This window comes from Citrus clementina, unplaced genomic scaffold (genome assembly GCF_000493195.1).
Source record: "Citrus clementina cultivar Clemenules unplaced genomic scaffold, Citrus_clementina_v1.0 scaffold_4, whole genome shotgun sequence".
NCBI lineage: Eukaryota > Viridiplantae > Streptophyta > Magnoliopsida > Sapindales > Rutaceae > Citrus > Citrus x clementina.
This window is the reverse complement of record NW_006262274.1, coordinates 1703891-1720614: the sequence shown is the minus strand read 5'-3', so window position 1 is coordinate 1720614 and position 16724 is coordinate 1703891. Positions and strand designations below refer to the sequence as shown.

Sequence of the window (16724 nt, the reverse complement as noted above, 5' to 3'; positions counted from 1 at the left end):
AATAATATCATGTTTTTTCTTTTTTGAATATATAAAATAACTGCTAGATATCCTTTATTTTGGAAACATAATCCGTTTAAATATAGTTTCTTGGTCTAACAATAAAAAATGCGTCTACCTAATTGGAAAAACCCAAGGCTTAAACTAGCCAAGACCGTCTCTCTCACTGAAGATATGGCCGTAGTCTTACATAATCCAAAGAAAATGAATAGATAAAAGGTGGCTAAAATTCTATATATTTACACTCTGCTTTAACGAAAAAGTCATGGGTATTGGAGCATTAGTTCTTTTCCATTCACTTCTTGGCCTATGTATGCTTCAACTAATTGTAATAATATTCACTTACTAATGACAAACAATTAATGGATAAGGAGCAATATTCAAGAAGCTCTACAAAGACTTTGTCTAGACATATATCTGGTGATCCTTGAGATCACGATCTGATGCTGTTGCTTATGCTAATCAAGCCTTTTCATTTTCGTTGAGATTCTTGCATGCTGAGATGAGATCATGCGGGTGATTCGGCGTTGATAGGATCCATCGTTATTAGTTGATTTTCAGTACAATGTACGACCAAAACAGACATCGTTCCTCCATAAAAATCTGCAGAAGCAAGCATATCACCGATAATTCCAAGCTCTGCATACTCAAGCCAAGGCTTCATTTCTTGCTCAAATGGGGAGCCGACCCCTCGCTGCTTGCCAACAATCACAAGGTCGTAAGTGTTTTCTATTAAACGAATTGAACTCATTAGTTCCGTAGAGTCATTTACCATCATCTCACGACAAACGACACAAGCATTACCAGCATTTCTTTCTCTGAATTCATTCATCACATACTCATCAAGTTGCCTCTCACATTCATTTTCTGCTTGATTTCCGTTAAAGTCAATCTTGAACACAGTAACGGTCAAACTAGGATGTCCCACCATGCGCAAAACCAACGCCATCACCTCTCTGTCATCAGCTCCTCCTAAAAAGAAGACTGCAACATCATAAGAGAAGTGAGTTGAGCTCAAAGGGCGAGGCAACCCACTATCTACAAGAATCCCAATAGTGCATTGTGCATAGGCTTGGATGTTAAGGTTTAGCTGGTGCAAGCAGGTTTCAATTTCTTGAAATTCTAGGCCTTTATGGAAGGGAATTAGAATCAAAGGTGCAAATTTATCTTCTGCTAACTTGCAAATACTTTCGTGCATTGTGTGGTACGGGGCAATTATTTTGAAGGGCTGACTTGTTAGAGAAACACAAGAGCTTTTAGTCTGATTTGTTACAGCTCGCATAATGCGGTCAGTGGAATTTTCTTTTAATCTCCGTCTCTGGGCATCGTAAGGCGCTGAAAGTGATTCTGCTCGACCAACAAGCTCGACAAGGTGGACTACATAGGCACATATTGGGCTCATTTCTGTTGGGTTGAGTGCCTTAAGCAGATTGATGATGTTGTGGATGCTATCTTCATGGTGAATCCCACAAAGGATTCGTAATTCGCTATCCATTGATGTCGTTCCTACAGTTCTCGTACGTTTTTCCAACTTGCAAGAAGATTGAAGTCTTGTGCTATTTGGATCGTAATACATACTTATCAAGGGTATTACAATTGCGGTCACTGCCGTGTGCGACAACATAATTGTTGTTACTGTCTGGTCATCCACATACTACACAACAAGAAGAAAATCAATTAGCCTGACTCCATGCGTTTGATTGATGTTAGAGAAATTGCTTGAAACAAGTCTTCACAGACCCCCTCAAGTGAAATAAGACTTATGATATAAGCTCATAGATGGGCTGAAAGATGAAGAGTTCAAAAGCGAACCAAGAGTAGAACAGGAGATATTGTCTCTAATCTATTCCATCTTTGAGAAATATATTTACCCAAAAATTTAAGTTGACAAGTAGTGGCCAAACAATAGTATTAATTCTCACTTGCCTTTGCAACAAAATACAAAGGGAAAAGTAATAGATAGCTAGGATCAGAATCTGACCTTGTGTGTTCTCCATTCTGTGAGCAACATCAATTCAATTACACCCTTGATGTTCAAAATGAGGCCGAAAAGGATAGCATTTCGAATGCTTATTTTGTAGAATATCAAAGACAAGAAAATTGCAGCCACCCTCGCAAAATAGCCAGCTAAAATGATGATCTGAAGTATTGCAAATGCCTTCCAATTTGTTATTGAGAATACATTGAAAAGCTGACCAATGTGAATATAAAAGAAAGGCATAAAAATGTTTTCCATTATGATTTCACTTTTCTTTACTACAGCTGATCCTAGAGGCGGTCCAGCGGGTACCACTAGGCCCGTCAATACAGCCCCAGACATGAAATTTAATCCTGTAGCGTCACTTAAAGCTCCTGTAATACCAGGAAGGAGCAGCATCGCTACCATGTAAATCTCTTTTACTGCTTTCCCCTCTGGTGTTGTCCTTATAATCCATTTCACTGCTGGCCGTACAATGAAGAACATGAAAAATGCCAATGCACAAAAGGTAATCTCGGTTTTGAGTAAGTGATTATTCGCTTTAAAAATCATTGCAAGTATCAAATTCATCCACGAAAGGAGCTCACTGAGTATTGAACAAGATATGGCAAGTTGGCCTAACTCAGAAGTTAGAAGGTTCAGTTCATTCATCGCATGGGCAATAACAGGAAAAAATGGCTTTGCCAAAGTAACGCTGAAAAAGTAAAGGAATGGCCCCTTATTAACTCCAGGGATGTAGCTATGTAGCAGACTAGTAAGAAAAGATGAGATTGTGAAAGGGACAACGAGGCAGGTTACACTAACACTCCAGCCATTCCTTACCGTCTTCAGGATTCTGGCTTTGTCCATTTTTAATGTAACAATGAAGATGAAGTATATTCCGCCTATTATGGACATTGTATTAACCAATACCATCTCTTCCGGATGAAAAATCGCGTTCCATCTTTCGAAATGACCCAAAACGGAGGGTCCTAAGATAATTCCAGCCTGCACAGGAAAGAAAGGTTATTAGCAGATTGGATAAAATTTTCTCTCCTAATCTGACCTTAATTCTCCCGAATAAAATTAGCAGTTTCGTTCCAACGAGGTTTAACCCCCCAAAGTAAAAGGAATCAATCATTCAATTGCAGATGAAAATTAGCATATGAGACTGAAGAATACAAGATGCATGATTGCATACCAAGACATTGCAGACAACTTTAGGTTGCTTCAAACGTTTGAGAACCAGGTGAAGTAATTGGGAGATGAGAGAGAACAAAGAAATTTGAAGCAAAAACACAGGAAAAGCATTAACGCCGACTAGATTCTTGTGATATGTGACGCAAGTCTTGAAATTCTTATCAAGTAGCCTGTTTTGAAAGTTTTGCTGATGGTTCGTGAGATTGGAGGCAGACATTAATCTTGTATTTGGGTTCGAATCAGTAAGATTCTTTTTCCCTTTTCTCTTCGATATGTCCTGTTTCTGTTCTATTTTCTTCCGATTAATCACTACCGTTGCCATGACTGTTAAATTAATTTTTTAATGCCAAACTAGTTCATCCTCTTCAAGTTGGTTGTTCTGTTCATTTTCCTAAATTTTTTATGCATGAGTTGTAACAGTGTGGAGGGTGTGGTTTGTTTTCGCTACAGTTATATGGTTATGTAACCGTATCGTCTCTTTACAGCTCTGTAATCCCATTCGTTTTCTTTTGTTTCAAAATAAAATAAAATGATGTGTGTTTCGTTAGATGTTCCAAGATGAATATGAGGTAGAAGTTGTTGAAATTTAATTCAAAAACAGTGTCATGTATGCTTAATTTCCAAATTAAGGTGGTTGGTGAACAAAAATTTTATTTTTTATTTGTTCAAATAAATTCAGTTAGAAAGTAAGGGGAAGCAAACCAAATTTGATCCTCGAATATTGGGTTTAATGATCTGCTTCTGTTTTTTCCGCTTCTATTAAATCAAAAGGGTATTAATGCATATATGATAAGACTTATTGTTATTATATTTCGTTTATACAACAAATTCACTGACCCAAAAAAAAAAAAAAAGTAATTAAAGAGATTTGTCTTCCAAATACATATTTCATAATGTTGACCGTCATATGTGCATGTTATAATAACAATGATTCTTGTTAAATATATATGCCATGAGGATCTTGATTTCGTCCAAATTTGTTTAATTGGGAAGAATATTTTAGGTTCGGCAATGGTTATAGTGGGGTTGTTCCACCGCAGAGCACGGTCTTATAACTACACGATCAAAGTGATAAATAGTGAAAAATGAGTTTTTGTTATGATTGTGTTTTATTAGCTGTGTTCCACCGTAACCGGACCCTTTAGATTTTATATGATGTTAGATAGCACTAGATAGTTATTATAGTATTTTTCTTTTACTATGTTCTTAGTTTCTTGTATATTATATATTAAAATTTCAGAAAATGAAACAGGCCACATTTGAATTTGACCACCACTGGTAGCCGTTAACTGTAATAAGCGTCGACGATATATGATGGTTGATTTCTCATTCTCAATTTTATTTCCAAGCCCAAAGTTCTGTTAACGCTTTTTATCAATGTTTTCAATTAACGCCTTCTTACCATATGATAAGAATGGTGTTTATGTAGTACCCAAAGTTTTAAAACAAAATTAGATCGTCCGACAAAAACCATCCCATAAAATAAAATCTTGTAATCTGTTTTAATTTTTTTTTTTTAATTCTAGTAACTTTAATCACTAACAAAGTAGCACTTGATTAGTACTTAGTAATTTCAAACTGAATGTAGATGTGTTAAGACTTGATTTGGCGTTAAAACGTACGAATGATGCAATTTGTTCAATCATCTTCTTGTAATAATATTTATCAATCTTTCATTTTTTTGAAAAATCAAAACTGGAAATTAAGTGAAAGAAAATTGCAAACTACATAATCAGTTCAATTCATACGTTTGTACAAGCATCACTTTTTTAAACTACCCCATAATCTAATCTCCTATAATCTTTATCACAATTTGATGAGTTGAAAAGCAACCTTTTTAATTCACCTTTAAAGCTCATGGTGGCAGTAATTTTGGCCCCTTGTTTGATACTCTCAACACTTTGTATCACCAAAAGAGACATCATGTGTCCTTCAGCAAAATCTGCAGAAGCAAGCATGTCACCAATGATTCCAAGCTCCTCGTACTCAACCCAAGGCTTCATTTCTTTCTCTAATGTCGAGCTAAACGTATGCCGTTTACCAACAATCACTAGCTCAAAATCCTTCTCCTTTTTAATTGCATCCATTAACTGCTTGGAGTCATTTGCTACCATCTCATGACACTCTACACGCGTGTTACCAACATTTCCCACCATGAATTCTTTTGTCACAGCATCATCAAGACACCTATCATTTTCACTTTCCACTGAATTTTCTAACAAATCAATCCTGAAAATAGTAATGCTCATACCAGGATGGCTAGATATGCGTGAAACCAATGCCATTGCCTCTCTATCATCAGGCCCGCCTAGGAAGAAAACTGCAACATTGTAACAGATATTGGAGGGGTGATAGTAAGTCAAGCCTCTATCTACAAAAATCCCTACGGTGCATGGTGCATAACTAAGGACATTCTTGTTAAAATTTTGCACGCAGGCTGTCCGGCTTTGAAATTCTCCGTTTTCATGGAAGGGAAGTAGGACTAGAGGGATGAGATTATCTTCAACAAGCTTGCAAATGCTTTGGTGCATTGTGTTGTATGGCGAAATCATTTTGAAGGGTTGAACTTTTACCGCAGCACCAGAGCCTTTTGAGTACCTTGTCATGGCTCGCATAATTCGATCTGTGGAATTAGCCACTAATCTTCTCTTTTGGGTATTGTAAGGGACTATGACTGGTAGTGCTCGACCAACAAGGTCGATCAGGTGGACTGCATAGGCGCATATTGGGTTCATTTCGGTTGGATTTGATGCTCTAAGCAGATTGATGATGCCGTTGACATTATCTTCATGGTGAATACAGCAGAGTATCCGTAATTCACTGTTGGGTAACGTTGATTGGAGCGTTCTTATGCAATTATCAATCTTGCTGATTCTATCAAGTCTTTTCCGAGGCTTGTAAAAGATGCTAATTAAAGGTGTCACAATAGCAGTCAACACCAAATTAAACAACACCAACGTACTAAATGTCTGTACATCTATTGGCTGCGGAAGAGAAGAAAAAATCATATTTAATTAGATAATATGGGACCCATCGACAAGTCTACCATGCTTCTAAAGGGAAATTAACACTGTCTTCCATTTTAGTAATTTTATTTATTGTAGACTTTAACTAGAAAAGATAATAACAAAATGGGATAGAATCGCAAACTGACCTTGTAAATTATCCATCGCAAGAATACCAACAACTCAATTATACCCTTGATGTTCAAGAAGCAGCCGAATAAGAGATCATTTCGGGTACTTGTTTTAAACCATATCAAGGACAAAAGACTCCCCCAAACCTTACCTAAGTATGCCGCCACAAGGATCATCCCAAGTGAGACAAATGCCTTCCAATCCTTTATTGAAAATATATCCGTGAGCAAACCTATGCGAATAAATAAGAAAGGCAGGAAAAAATTCCTGATGACGACTTCACTTTTCTCCACCAATGCTGAACCCAAAGGTGGTCCGGCTGGAATAACCCAAAGGTGCCCCATATCTACTGCAGTACTATGATATCAGCCACACCTGCCATTATTAGAGCCCCAATAAGTATTGCAACGATATAACATTTTTTCACTGGTTCCCTGTCCGGTGTTGTCCTTATAATCCACTGTATTGCTGACCGTAAAACGAAGAATGTGAAAATTAAAAATGCCAGAAAACTAATCTCGGACTTGATAAATTTTGCCGCAAATCCTCCTCTCACTAAAGGTGACAAGGCATTATTTAACCAGCCAAGAATCTCATGAAGTACTGCAGTAGATATGGTAAGTTGCCCTAACTCAGAATTTAATAAATTGAGCTCACTGATGGCATCGGCAGTAACAGCAAAGTAAGTCTCCGCAGATATAAAACTAATATAGAACAAAGCGGTTGGCTTACTGATTCTAGGTAGGTTGTCATGTACCAGACGAGCAATTATGATACTGATTGTTAAAGGAACAAGCTGAACTGTCAAGCTAACATTCCATGTGCTCTTTATTGTCCTTAGAATCATATCCTTGTCCATTTTTACGGCATTTATGAAGACAAAGTATATTCCACCAATTATTGATAATGTATTAACCACCATCATCTCCCTAGCGGGAAAAATTATGTCCTCGAATGCCTTGCTTCGGCCTAAGACTGACCGTCCTAGGGTAATTCCACTCTGTGCCACAAGAAATTAATTGAAGCCGTAAACACATTATATTTACATGTAACAAAGTCCAGATTTTACCAGTTCGACCAATCTAGCATCAAGGGCGGAGTTGTCAAGAGACCAGAGAGCAAAAAGTTAACTTTTTAAATAAACCGTGTCCTAGGAACTTGAGTGATGCAACGCCATGTCTCAATAATTAAATTAGTGCTCTTTTTAACTTCAACCTAAAAATTTATCTCTAAAAAGTTTTGGCCAGTCTGAGCTCCGACATTCCAAGGAATTATAATAATAGTTATACCAAGACATACAAATGAATGATCAAAAGCTTCAAGAATAAACTAAACTAATCAAGCATACCAAGATATTGCAAACGAATTTCGGTTGTTTCAGAGGTCTGAGAAGAAAGTAGATTAGTTTGGAGATGATAAACGCCAAAGCGAGTTGCAACATCAAATAAGGCAATGCGGAATGTATACTGTTATGTTGATGAAGATGAATGCCTTTGCCGAAAACGGTGTGGTTGGTATATGATATACAAGTCGTGAAATTGTTATCATCTTTATTGTTTGGTAAAGTTTTGAAGTTCTGCCGATTGAAAACAGCCATTGTATTTGCTAAAATCAATAGGAATTTTTGGGGTTCAATTTTGCGTTTTCGTGATGATGATCTCTAAAATGGAAAACAAACTGGCATTTTTCTGTTCAGTTTCCTTACCTTTTGTTTTAAAAAATACTTAATTATATTTTTCAAAGAATTAGTCGTGACAGATAGTTTTGTTTCTTTTGTTTTTTAATATGTTGTAACAAATAGTTTTGTTTTTCTTTTTCCCCCCTCTCTCCTAATATGCTGTAACAACTAATTTTCAGGAATCAGTAGATTCTGATCAAAACAAGTTGGAAGTTGATATATATAATCTCCAAGGAAATCTGAGCTAATTTAAGTTAAAAATCGTTCGTTTCCCGCACTATAACTAAGGTGCTAGCTGGAATTAATGTACTTTTTGAAGTTAATTCTAGAAACTCATAAGCAAAAATATCAGAGCAAAAAAAATCAAATAAAATCTTCATTAAACTTGTTAATTGGTTGTTGTTGTTAGGGTTTGCTTTTCGTTTGTGGACATGAAATGGGTCATTTTAGAAATCTAGTGAAAATACCAAATCAATTTTTTTCCCCCTTTTTTTGGGGTTTAGCCGTTTAGCTAGATTGTGCCTTCCAGATGCTTGTAAAAATGTCTGTTGAATTTCAGTGGCTTCCTTTCTGAAATAAAATATTGATAAATCTCGAAATTAGGTAATTACATGAAACCATTTTAACCAACACAATTACTTAGTTACCGGCTGCCTTTTCACCATTCATATGCCACTGTAAAATGACAGTTAAAACGAATGGTGAAAAGGCAGCCAATACATAAGTAACATTGTCGAGTTATTCTAACTCACTAACTTTCTTTCAACACTTATTTTTTTAGTTAAAAAATTATCAACTTTAACTTATTATTTTAATTCATTACTTTTTGAAAATCACAAAATTATTATTGATTACCTACTTTCTCTTTTTACTATAACAATAGTCAAATTTCTCTCTTTTAATTTTTTTTATTGAGAATGTTTAAAAACTAAGAGAAAGATAAAATTTCTCTCTTTTAATTTTTTTTATTCTTTCTTGTTAAATCAATTTTATCTTTCTCTTAGTTTTTAAACATTCTCAATTTTTACATATTATTATCATCAAGAGTTTGCGTTTCTAACATTTGACCAAAAAAGAAAAATCTAATAGATTCAAAGTGATTTAAAGTTTTACTTTTTATTTTTACATGATGGGGATCGGTCCTTTTATTTTTTATTTTAATAATTTAGTTTGTTAAATGCAATGTTTATTTCATGTATCATAAAAAATTTTGATAATGGAAAGAGATGGATGAAGTAAGATAATACTTTCACCATAAAAATTTTGATTAAAAAAGGGTTGTGGAGTAATGTCCCTTAAGATATTTTCACTATTCCACTATTACCCATAACATTTGAACTTCGATCAAACACATCCTATTTGTTGCGAAAGCGCGAGTTGAGCAATTACCAATATTATGGTGACTGTAATTTCTGGAGAAATATAAATGTGGTGTAAATAAATGCAAAGAAAAAGACACAATAATTTTACGTGGTTTGGCCTAAAACCTACGTCCACGGATAAAGATTGAAAGATAATTTTACTAACAAATGAGAATTTACAAAAGTGGGAAAAAACTCTCAAAATCCAAAATCCCAATACACTCAAATTCCTTTAGCATCTAAATAAATGCCCTTTTAAAAAAAAGAACTCACTTGGAAATGAGCTTAGATCTCTCAAATTTAGATAGTATTTAAAGCTCTTCCTCTCCTCTCTATTTATAGGCAAGCAATGCTTACCTACCACAATATTCAATTTAGCTTCAATTTGCCAAATTGGAAAAATTTGGCAATCAATGCCAACTTTTTCAAAGTCTACATGCTAGCTCAACAATTATGTGCTTGAAATTTGCATGCTAGTTGGCTCATGCAAGCATGCTTGACTTTTTAACAATTCTCCACATCGGCGAAGATTTAGTAAATCTGAGCCGATTATCAACAAACCATTCTCCAGTCTCTGTCTTCTTCGACTATTTTCAAACTTGTAAGATATTGATCAAGTTTAGACAATGCTCAAACTTGATTGCTGTCACCACCTTAGTTAACATATATGTGGGATTATCTGCATTCTTGATTTTCTATAGAAGAATCTTTCCCTCGTGAACAATTTCCCGCACAAAGTGAAATCGTATGTCAATATGCTTCATACGTGCATGATAAACTTGGTTCTAATAGCACTTTGACTATCGCAATACACATTAATGTGCTCTTGTACCAATCCTAAGTTTTCAAGCAAGCTTTGTAACCAAATAGCTTTTTTAACAACTTCTGTAATTGCCATATACTCGACCTCTGTGGTCGACAGTGAAACTATAGATTACAGTGTAGACTTCCAATTGATTGGTCTTCTAGCAAAAGTAAATACATATCCGATGGTTGACCGTCATTTGTCCAAATCACCAGCATAATTAGAATTGACGTATCCGATCACACCTTGACCAAGTGTATCAAAGTATTTGGTTAAGCAATTTGATCGATTTATGAAACGACAAAGGTACACAAGAAATAAATTTGATCCTTGTGTGTATTTTCGCAAGCTACAAAAGGGATCCTTCATATATTTGTTCTTGTATGTTGATGATATGCTAATAGCATATAAGAGCAAAGATGAGATTGAGAAGTTGAAGACTCAGCTCAATCAAGACTTTGAGATGAAAGATCTTCGTGAAGCTAAGAAGACTCTTGGCATAGAGATATGTAGAGATAGAGCTCATGGCAAAGTCAGCTTATCTTAGTAGCAATATTTGATGAAGGTATTACAACAGTTTCGCACGATTGAACAGTCAAAATCTATGAGTACCTCGTTGGCTTCTCATTTTAAGCTTTCTGCACAATTATCTCCTTCAATAGATGTGGAACGAGAATACATGTTATAAGTTTTGTATTCAAATGCAATGGGTAGCTTGATATATGCAATGATGTGTACAAGGCTCGACATTTCATATGTAGTTGGTATAGTGAACAAGTATATGCATAGTCCTGGTAAAGTTTATTGGCAAGTTGTGAAATTGATTCTACAGTACATTCAGAAGATTGTGGATGTTAGTTTACTGTGTGAGCAAGATGATACACTTGGTCAAAGTGTGATCGAGTATGTCGATTCTGATTATACTAGTGATTTGGACAAACGACAGTCAACCGCCGAATATGTATTTACTTTTGCTGGAGGGCCAATTAGTTGGAAGTCTACACTACAGTCTACGGTTGCACTGTCAACTATAGAGGCTGAGTACATGACAATTATAGAGGCTGTTAAAAAGGCTATTTAGTTATAAGGCTTGCTGGAAAACTTGGGATTAATACATGAGCAAATTAATGTGTATTACGACAATCAAATTGCTATTCATTTAACAAATAACCAAGTTTATCGTGCACGTACGAAGCATATCAATGTACGATTTCATTTTGTGCGGAAAATTATTGATAAGGGAAAGATTCTTTTACAGAAAATCAAGACTACAGAGAATCCCGCAGATATGTTGACCAAAGTAGTGACGGTGATCAAGTTTGTGCATTGTCTAAACTTGATCAATATCCTGCAAGTTTGAAAGTAGTATGAGAAGGCAGAGATTGAAAGACGGTTTATTGATAGTCAGCTCAAATTTAAAAATTATTCGCTGAGGTAGAGAATTGTTAAAAAGTCAAGCTTCAAGCATGCAATTGTTGAGTAGTTTCATGAGACAACTAGCATGCAAATTTCAAACATGCAATTGATGAGCTAGCATTTAGACTTTGACAAAGCTGGCACCGATTGCCAAATTTGTGAATTTTCCAAATTGAATGCAATGGTAAGTGAGCAATGCCTATAAATAGAGAGGAGAGAAAGAGCTTTAAATATCATCTCAATTGAGAGAGTTGAGAGCAATTGCAAGTGAAGCAATTTGAGAGAGTTGAGAGAGCTTTCACTTGAGTTTTCTAGTGAGAATCCAATTGGGTGTATTGGGGTTGTGGGTTTTGAGAGCTTTTTCCACTTTTGTAAATTCTCATTTGTTAGTAAAATTATCTTCCAGACTTTATTCGTGGACATAGGTATTACGCCGAACCATGTAAATTATTGTGTCATATTTTCATTGCATTTGTTTATCACCATATTTATATTTCTCCAGAAGTCGTAGTCATTAGAATATTAGTAATTGTTCAACCCACGCTTTTACAACATTTCGAGTACTAGAGAATATTTTATGAATTTCCTAAGTGGTAAAGGTCTGTTGTGGTCAATACTGGACAATTTTGTTACTTTGGTGAAAGGTCAATATTCTGACTTGATTTTCATTTGTGCTTATTTTGTGAAATTTTGTAAGCAATGTTATGCATGTTCACAGTACCTCTGTAAATTTTCATGGTCTTCCGACATGTGTATAGGTTATAAAAAAATCAACATGTGTAGGATACTCATGTTTAAGTCTAGAATATGTATGAGTATTGAGGTAGTATAAGTGCCTACGATTTAAGGATGATTGGGATTATGTTTAAGGTTAGAGATAATATTGATAAGAATATTTTTATGTTGATTATAGGACGTGAGTGAGCTCATTGGTTTGTTATTGAGATATTGAGTTGATTGTTGTGAATCGAGGTAAGTAGATTCATGCATGATGTGCTTTATAATAAATACAATTTATATTATAAGAATTATGTTTAAATGGAAATTTTTACAAAACTGATTTCTAAAATATTTAAATGAATTTTTTCAAATAAAAACACTTTTAACGAATTTATATAAATATATTTTAAAATGAATTTTTCTTACGAAATTAGTTTTCTTAGACAAAATGTTTTCTTAAAAATTTTTCTAAAAGAATCAAATGTTATAGAAGACTTTAAATGCTATTTATGAAATGATGTAAGGTGGATTTAAAAATGTTTTGGCTCTTAGTCCATAGTAATGTATAAGATCCAAAAGTTATGTGTTATGAAACGTTGTGGCCAGCTTACTGGTATGATGATAATCTTGTGCACAATGATGTTATGAACAGTGCGGGGTATAGTACCCTTAACGAGGAATAATGTGGGGTATATTATCCTGAATGATTAATGACGATGACTACGAGGCATGAGCTATCAAATGTTTACGTTTTAATGTTTTTAATGTTTTTACATGAATCCATCCCTTATACTAAATGAAGATGTTATTGTAAGATGATATAAAATGTTTAAAGGTATAATGATAAAGGTTTTCAAATATTGTGCATGGATTTGCTTACCGAGTTAACGACACACCCCTCGTCTCTAATATTTTGTAGATTGATTAAAGATGTAGCTTGGGTACTTAGATGGAGAAATGTTTTTAGTGGATCTTTGGAGTTGCTTTAAAGATTAAATTTAGCTAGACTTTTTTTTTTTAATTAGAAACTTTTCTTTGGAGACTTTATTTTAGATATTTTACGTAATGATTCAGTTGGAGTATGAATAATGATTGTCTATTTTGAGGTTTATTAATAAGAATAAATGATGTGATGTTTCATTCCAATTTTACCCTTTGTGTTTTCATGGGTAAATTTTTGGGGTGTTACACAAGTTTTAAATAAGGGACATCAAGACTATGTTTTCACTATATTAACCATTGTCTCTATTAGCTCAAAAAATATTGATTCCACTATTTTATAATAAATAGAAGTATAATATTAAAATAACGTAACAATATATATTTTTAAAATAATCTCAATATTTAAAAATATTTTAATATTGTACAATCTTATAATATATTATACTAAATTCTATAATAAACAGAAACATAATATTAAAATAAATATATAAAATTTGTAATTATTTTCCATATTATATAAAATAATTTAAATATTTTTAATACATGAGATACATTTTATTAATTGTAAAATCTATTTAACCCAAAGATTTATTTAATTTTTTTGTAATAGATAAGAAAATGTTATTAAAATAAATATAATAATTTACATTTTAAAATTTATTTTATATTTTAAAAATATTCTAATACTATTAGTCTACTAGACAAATTAAACTATTTAAATTGTATTCATATGCATTAAAAAATTTAAAATCAATTTTTTAGTTACTATTTATGAAGGATATTATACTCAAAAGGGGATCTTGATTATAAGTGTCATTTCCTCAAAATAAAATAGTGGGCCATTTTACACCCCGATGAAGCTATTTGAATTCATCAAAATACTCAATAAACCCACTTTTAAAATTAAAAATTTATGTTTTACTCTATATATAAACACACTAAAATACTCAATATAGCCTTACTAAATATTTTTGTTACAATTTTTTTCCAATTTTCATCCATTCACTTTTTCTCATTTTATGACTTTACCCAAATTCTCTGTTGTTGCAATAGCTTACTCCAATTTCATTTCTATTCCAAATAAACATCTCATAACTTTTATCATTAAACGCTATTTAAAAAAAAAAATTCAACTGGTAACATAAGTGTATTTGAATCATACTAAATAACAAACACAATCACTCAACAAATTGGCTAGTTTTAGGCATTGAAGAAAAGTTAAATGATTCTTTGGGTTTTGTGAATCCACGGAAAAAATATATGCAGCGGCAATTTGGTATAATTTTGTTTTATTTTAAAGAAATCGTGAATACTTCTTCAGTAATTAGTGATGGTGCTTAAGCATACTTTTGCAAATCTCCAGAAATATCTGAAACCCTATGTTTGATAGTAAAATCTTGTATTCGAAGAGATAATTGGTGTTTGAGGGTCCTCCACCCTTGTTTTGGTTCTATGGCTGGAATAGAAGAATTTCATTCAATTATAATTTCTTATCTTAAATTGCAATTTATTTTAGAGGCAATTTAATAATAAAAAATAAAAAAGTGGGTTTAATCAGTACTTCTATTGGTTCAAACAGCCTCAACATTTACATCCTAAATATAGTCCGAACAGTCAAAACAAATATGGAGGTTAGTTACGTCAAAACATCCTTATCGTTAAACTATTGACACTCTTACCGTTATTTTTTGTCTTGTTTGGTTTTTTTTTTATAATATTACCCTTTTATAATAATGTTTCTGTTTTTTTTACATTAATTAAAAAATTAAATTACCAATTTAACCCCAAAAAACAAAATAAAAATAAAAATGTAGAAGCTCATGTATGTTCAGAAGAAATTAATATCATAAAAAATTAAATTACTATTTTTGTTATTAATAAAAAATTAATATATTAACTCCTCAACACTATTTCACAAAAAGTAATATATATTCTTTTTATTTTTATTTTATTTTTAGGTTAAATTGATAATTTTTTAATTTATTAATCTTTAAGAAAACATTATTGTAAAAGGATAATTGTAAAAGCAAGCCAAAATAAACAAAATATAATAAAAGGGTGTCAACAATTTAACAGTAGGGGTGTTTTGAAGTATTTTTAGAAATATAAAGATTAAACATATAATAATCTCAAAATATAGGTAACTAAACGAGCTTTAACTCTGCTCTTTTACTATAAAACACAATTGTTAAGTTTTCAAAATAAACTTTTCTTCAAAATGCCAAAACTTGTTAGTCAATTTGATCTCTCCACACTCAATTAATAAAAGAAAAGATTCATACGTGAAACTTATTCAAACTTGAATATTAAATTTGTTTCTCATTAATTACAAATCTTGTTTTCCGTCTCTAATTCCATAGGGAGGGTAGTTGTTTAAAAAATGGTCTTCTTTTCTTTATGTTGCTACAATGGAAGATAGCAAGGGACAATGTTAAGGAGGTATGTAAAACGAGAAGGCGTCAAAAAGCGAGTTGCAGGAATTGGCCGCTATGCTTCTTTAAGAAACTAACAAATATGGAGCACTAACTTTGATAGAGTTCAGAATTGGAATCTTGAGACATTACATTTACGATTTCTTAAGTAGCTTGGGAGGAAAACATTGCCGATTAAGGGTGCGTTTGGGATTGAGGTTGGGCAGTTATAACTTAAAAGTTACAGCATTAAAGTGTTTGGTAAACACTAATTGTTGTAACTTACAAGTTATGTTAATATGATTTTTCACTTATATAATATAAAATCTATCATATCTTTAATAATTTTGTTAAAATTATTATTTAAAATTTATATTTACTATATATTATTAATTTTTGTTTCATAATTACAGTTTTTTTTCATAGTAGTTATAATTTAAAAGTTACAACACCTCAATTTCAAACAGGACCTAAGCATAAAAGTTCTAGTAGTTAGAGGAACAACATTCACAAGGGAACAAGACATCAAGATGGCCGGCCAATATGGATGTATGGAAACTCGTCTTGAATGAATTTATAACGTGGACTTGAAGTCATATACTTTGTTGAGTGGCTAATGAAAGAGTCACAAAGAGTACTATACTTTATTTAATAACAGAAGATTGCCCTTAATAATAATTTCAACTGTGGATATTTTAATAATATAAAATTTTTTAAAAAATAAGGGTGTTCAAAGTATTTTTAGGATGCAAGTATTTATAATTATGGTTCTTATCACTTTTAATCATTTTTAAAGGGGTGTTTGCTTCCTTGATCACAACAACAATAACGTGAACTACCTAAAGTAAAATTAGATAATAAAGATAAGAATTTACATTTCAATTTGTCGATTTAACGGTGCTTAAAGACAAAGGGTGCGTTTGGGATTGGGGTTGGACAATTGTAACTTAAAAGTTACAGCACTAAAGTGTTTGGTAAACATTAGGTGCTGTAACTTGAAAGCTATATTAATATGATTTTTCACTTGTATGATAAAAAATTTATTATATCTTTAATAATTTTGTCAAAATTATTATTTAAAATTTATGTTTATTACA

At 32.8% G+C, this 16724-nt stretch overlaps 2 protein-coding genes across 2 annotated transcripts; both read right to left on the bottom strand.

Moving 5' to 3' along the window:
* Nucleotides 1-508: 508 nt before the first annotated feature.
* On the bottom strand, nucleotides 509-3479 carry LOC18043335 (cation/H(+) antiporter 15). Its single transcript, XM_006435763.1, has 3 exons — nucleotides 3159-3479; nucleotides 1982-2965; nucleotides 509-1654 (listed from the first exon to the last, which is right to left on the bottom strand). Exons 1-3 carry the CDS (start codon nucleotides 3477-3479, stop codon nucleotides 509-511), a joined length of 2451 nt encoding a protein of 816 aa, XP_006435826.1.
* A 1447-nt stretch (nucleotides 3480-4926) lies between these two features.
* LOC18043334 (cation/H(+) antiporter 15) lies at nucleotides 4927-6638 on the bottom strand. The gene is made up of 2 exons (XM_024185559.1): nucleotides 6312-6638; nucleotides 4927-6141 (listed from the first exon to the last, which is right to left on the bottom strand). Exons 1-2 carry the CDS (start codon nucleotides 6636-6638, stop codon nucleotides 4927-4929), a joined length of 1542 nt encoding a protein of 513 aa, XP_024041327.1.
* Nucleotides 6639-16724: the final 10086 nt, after the last annotated feature.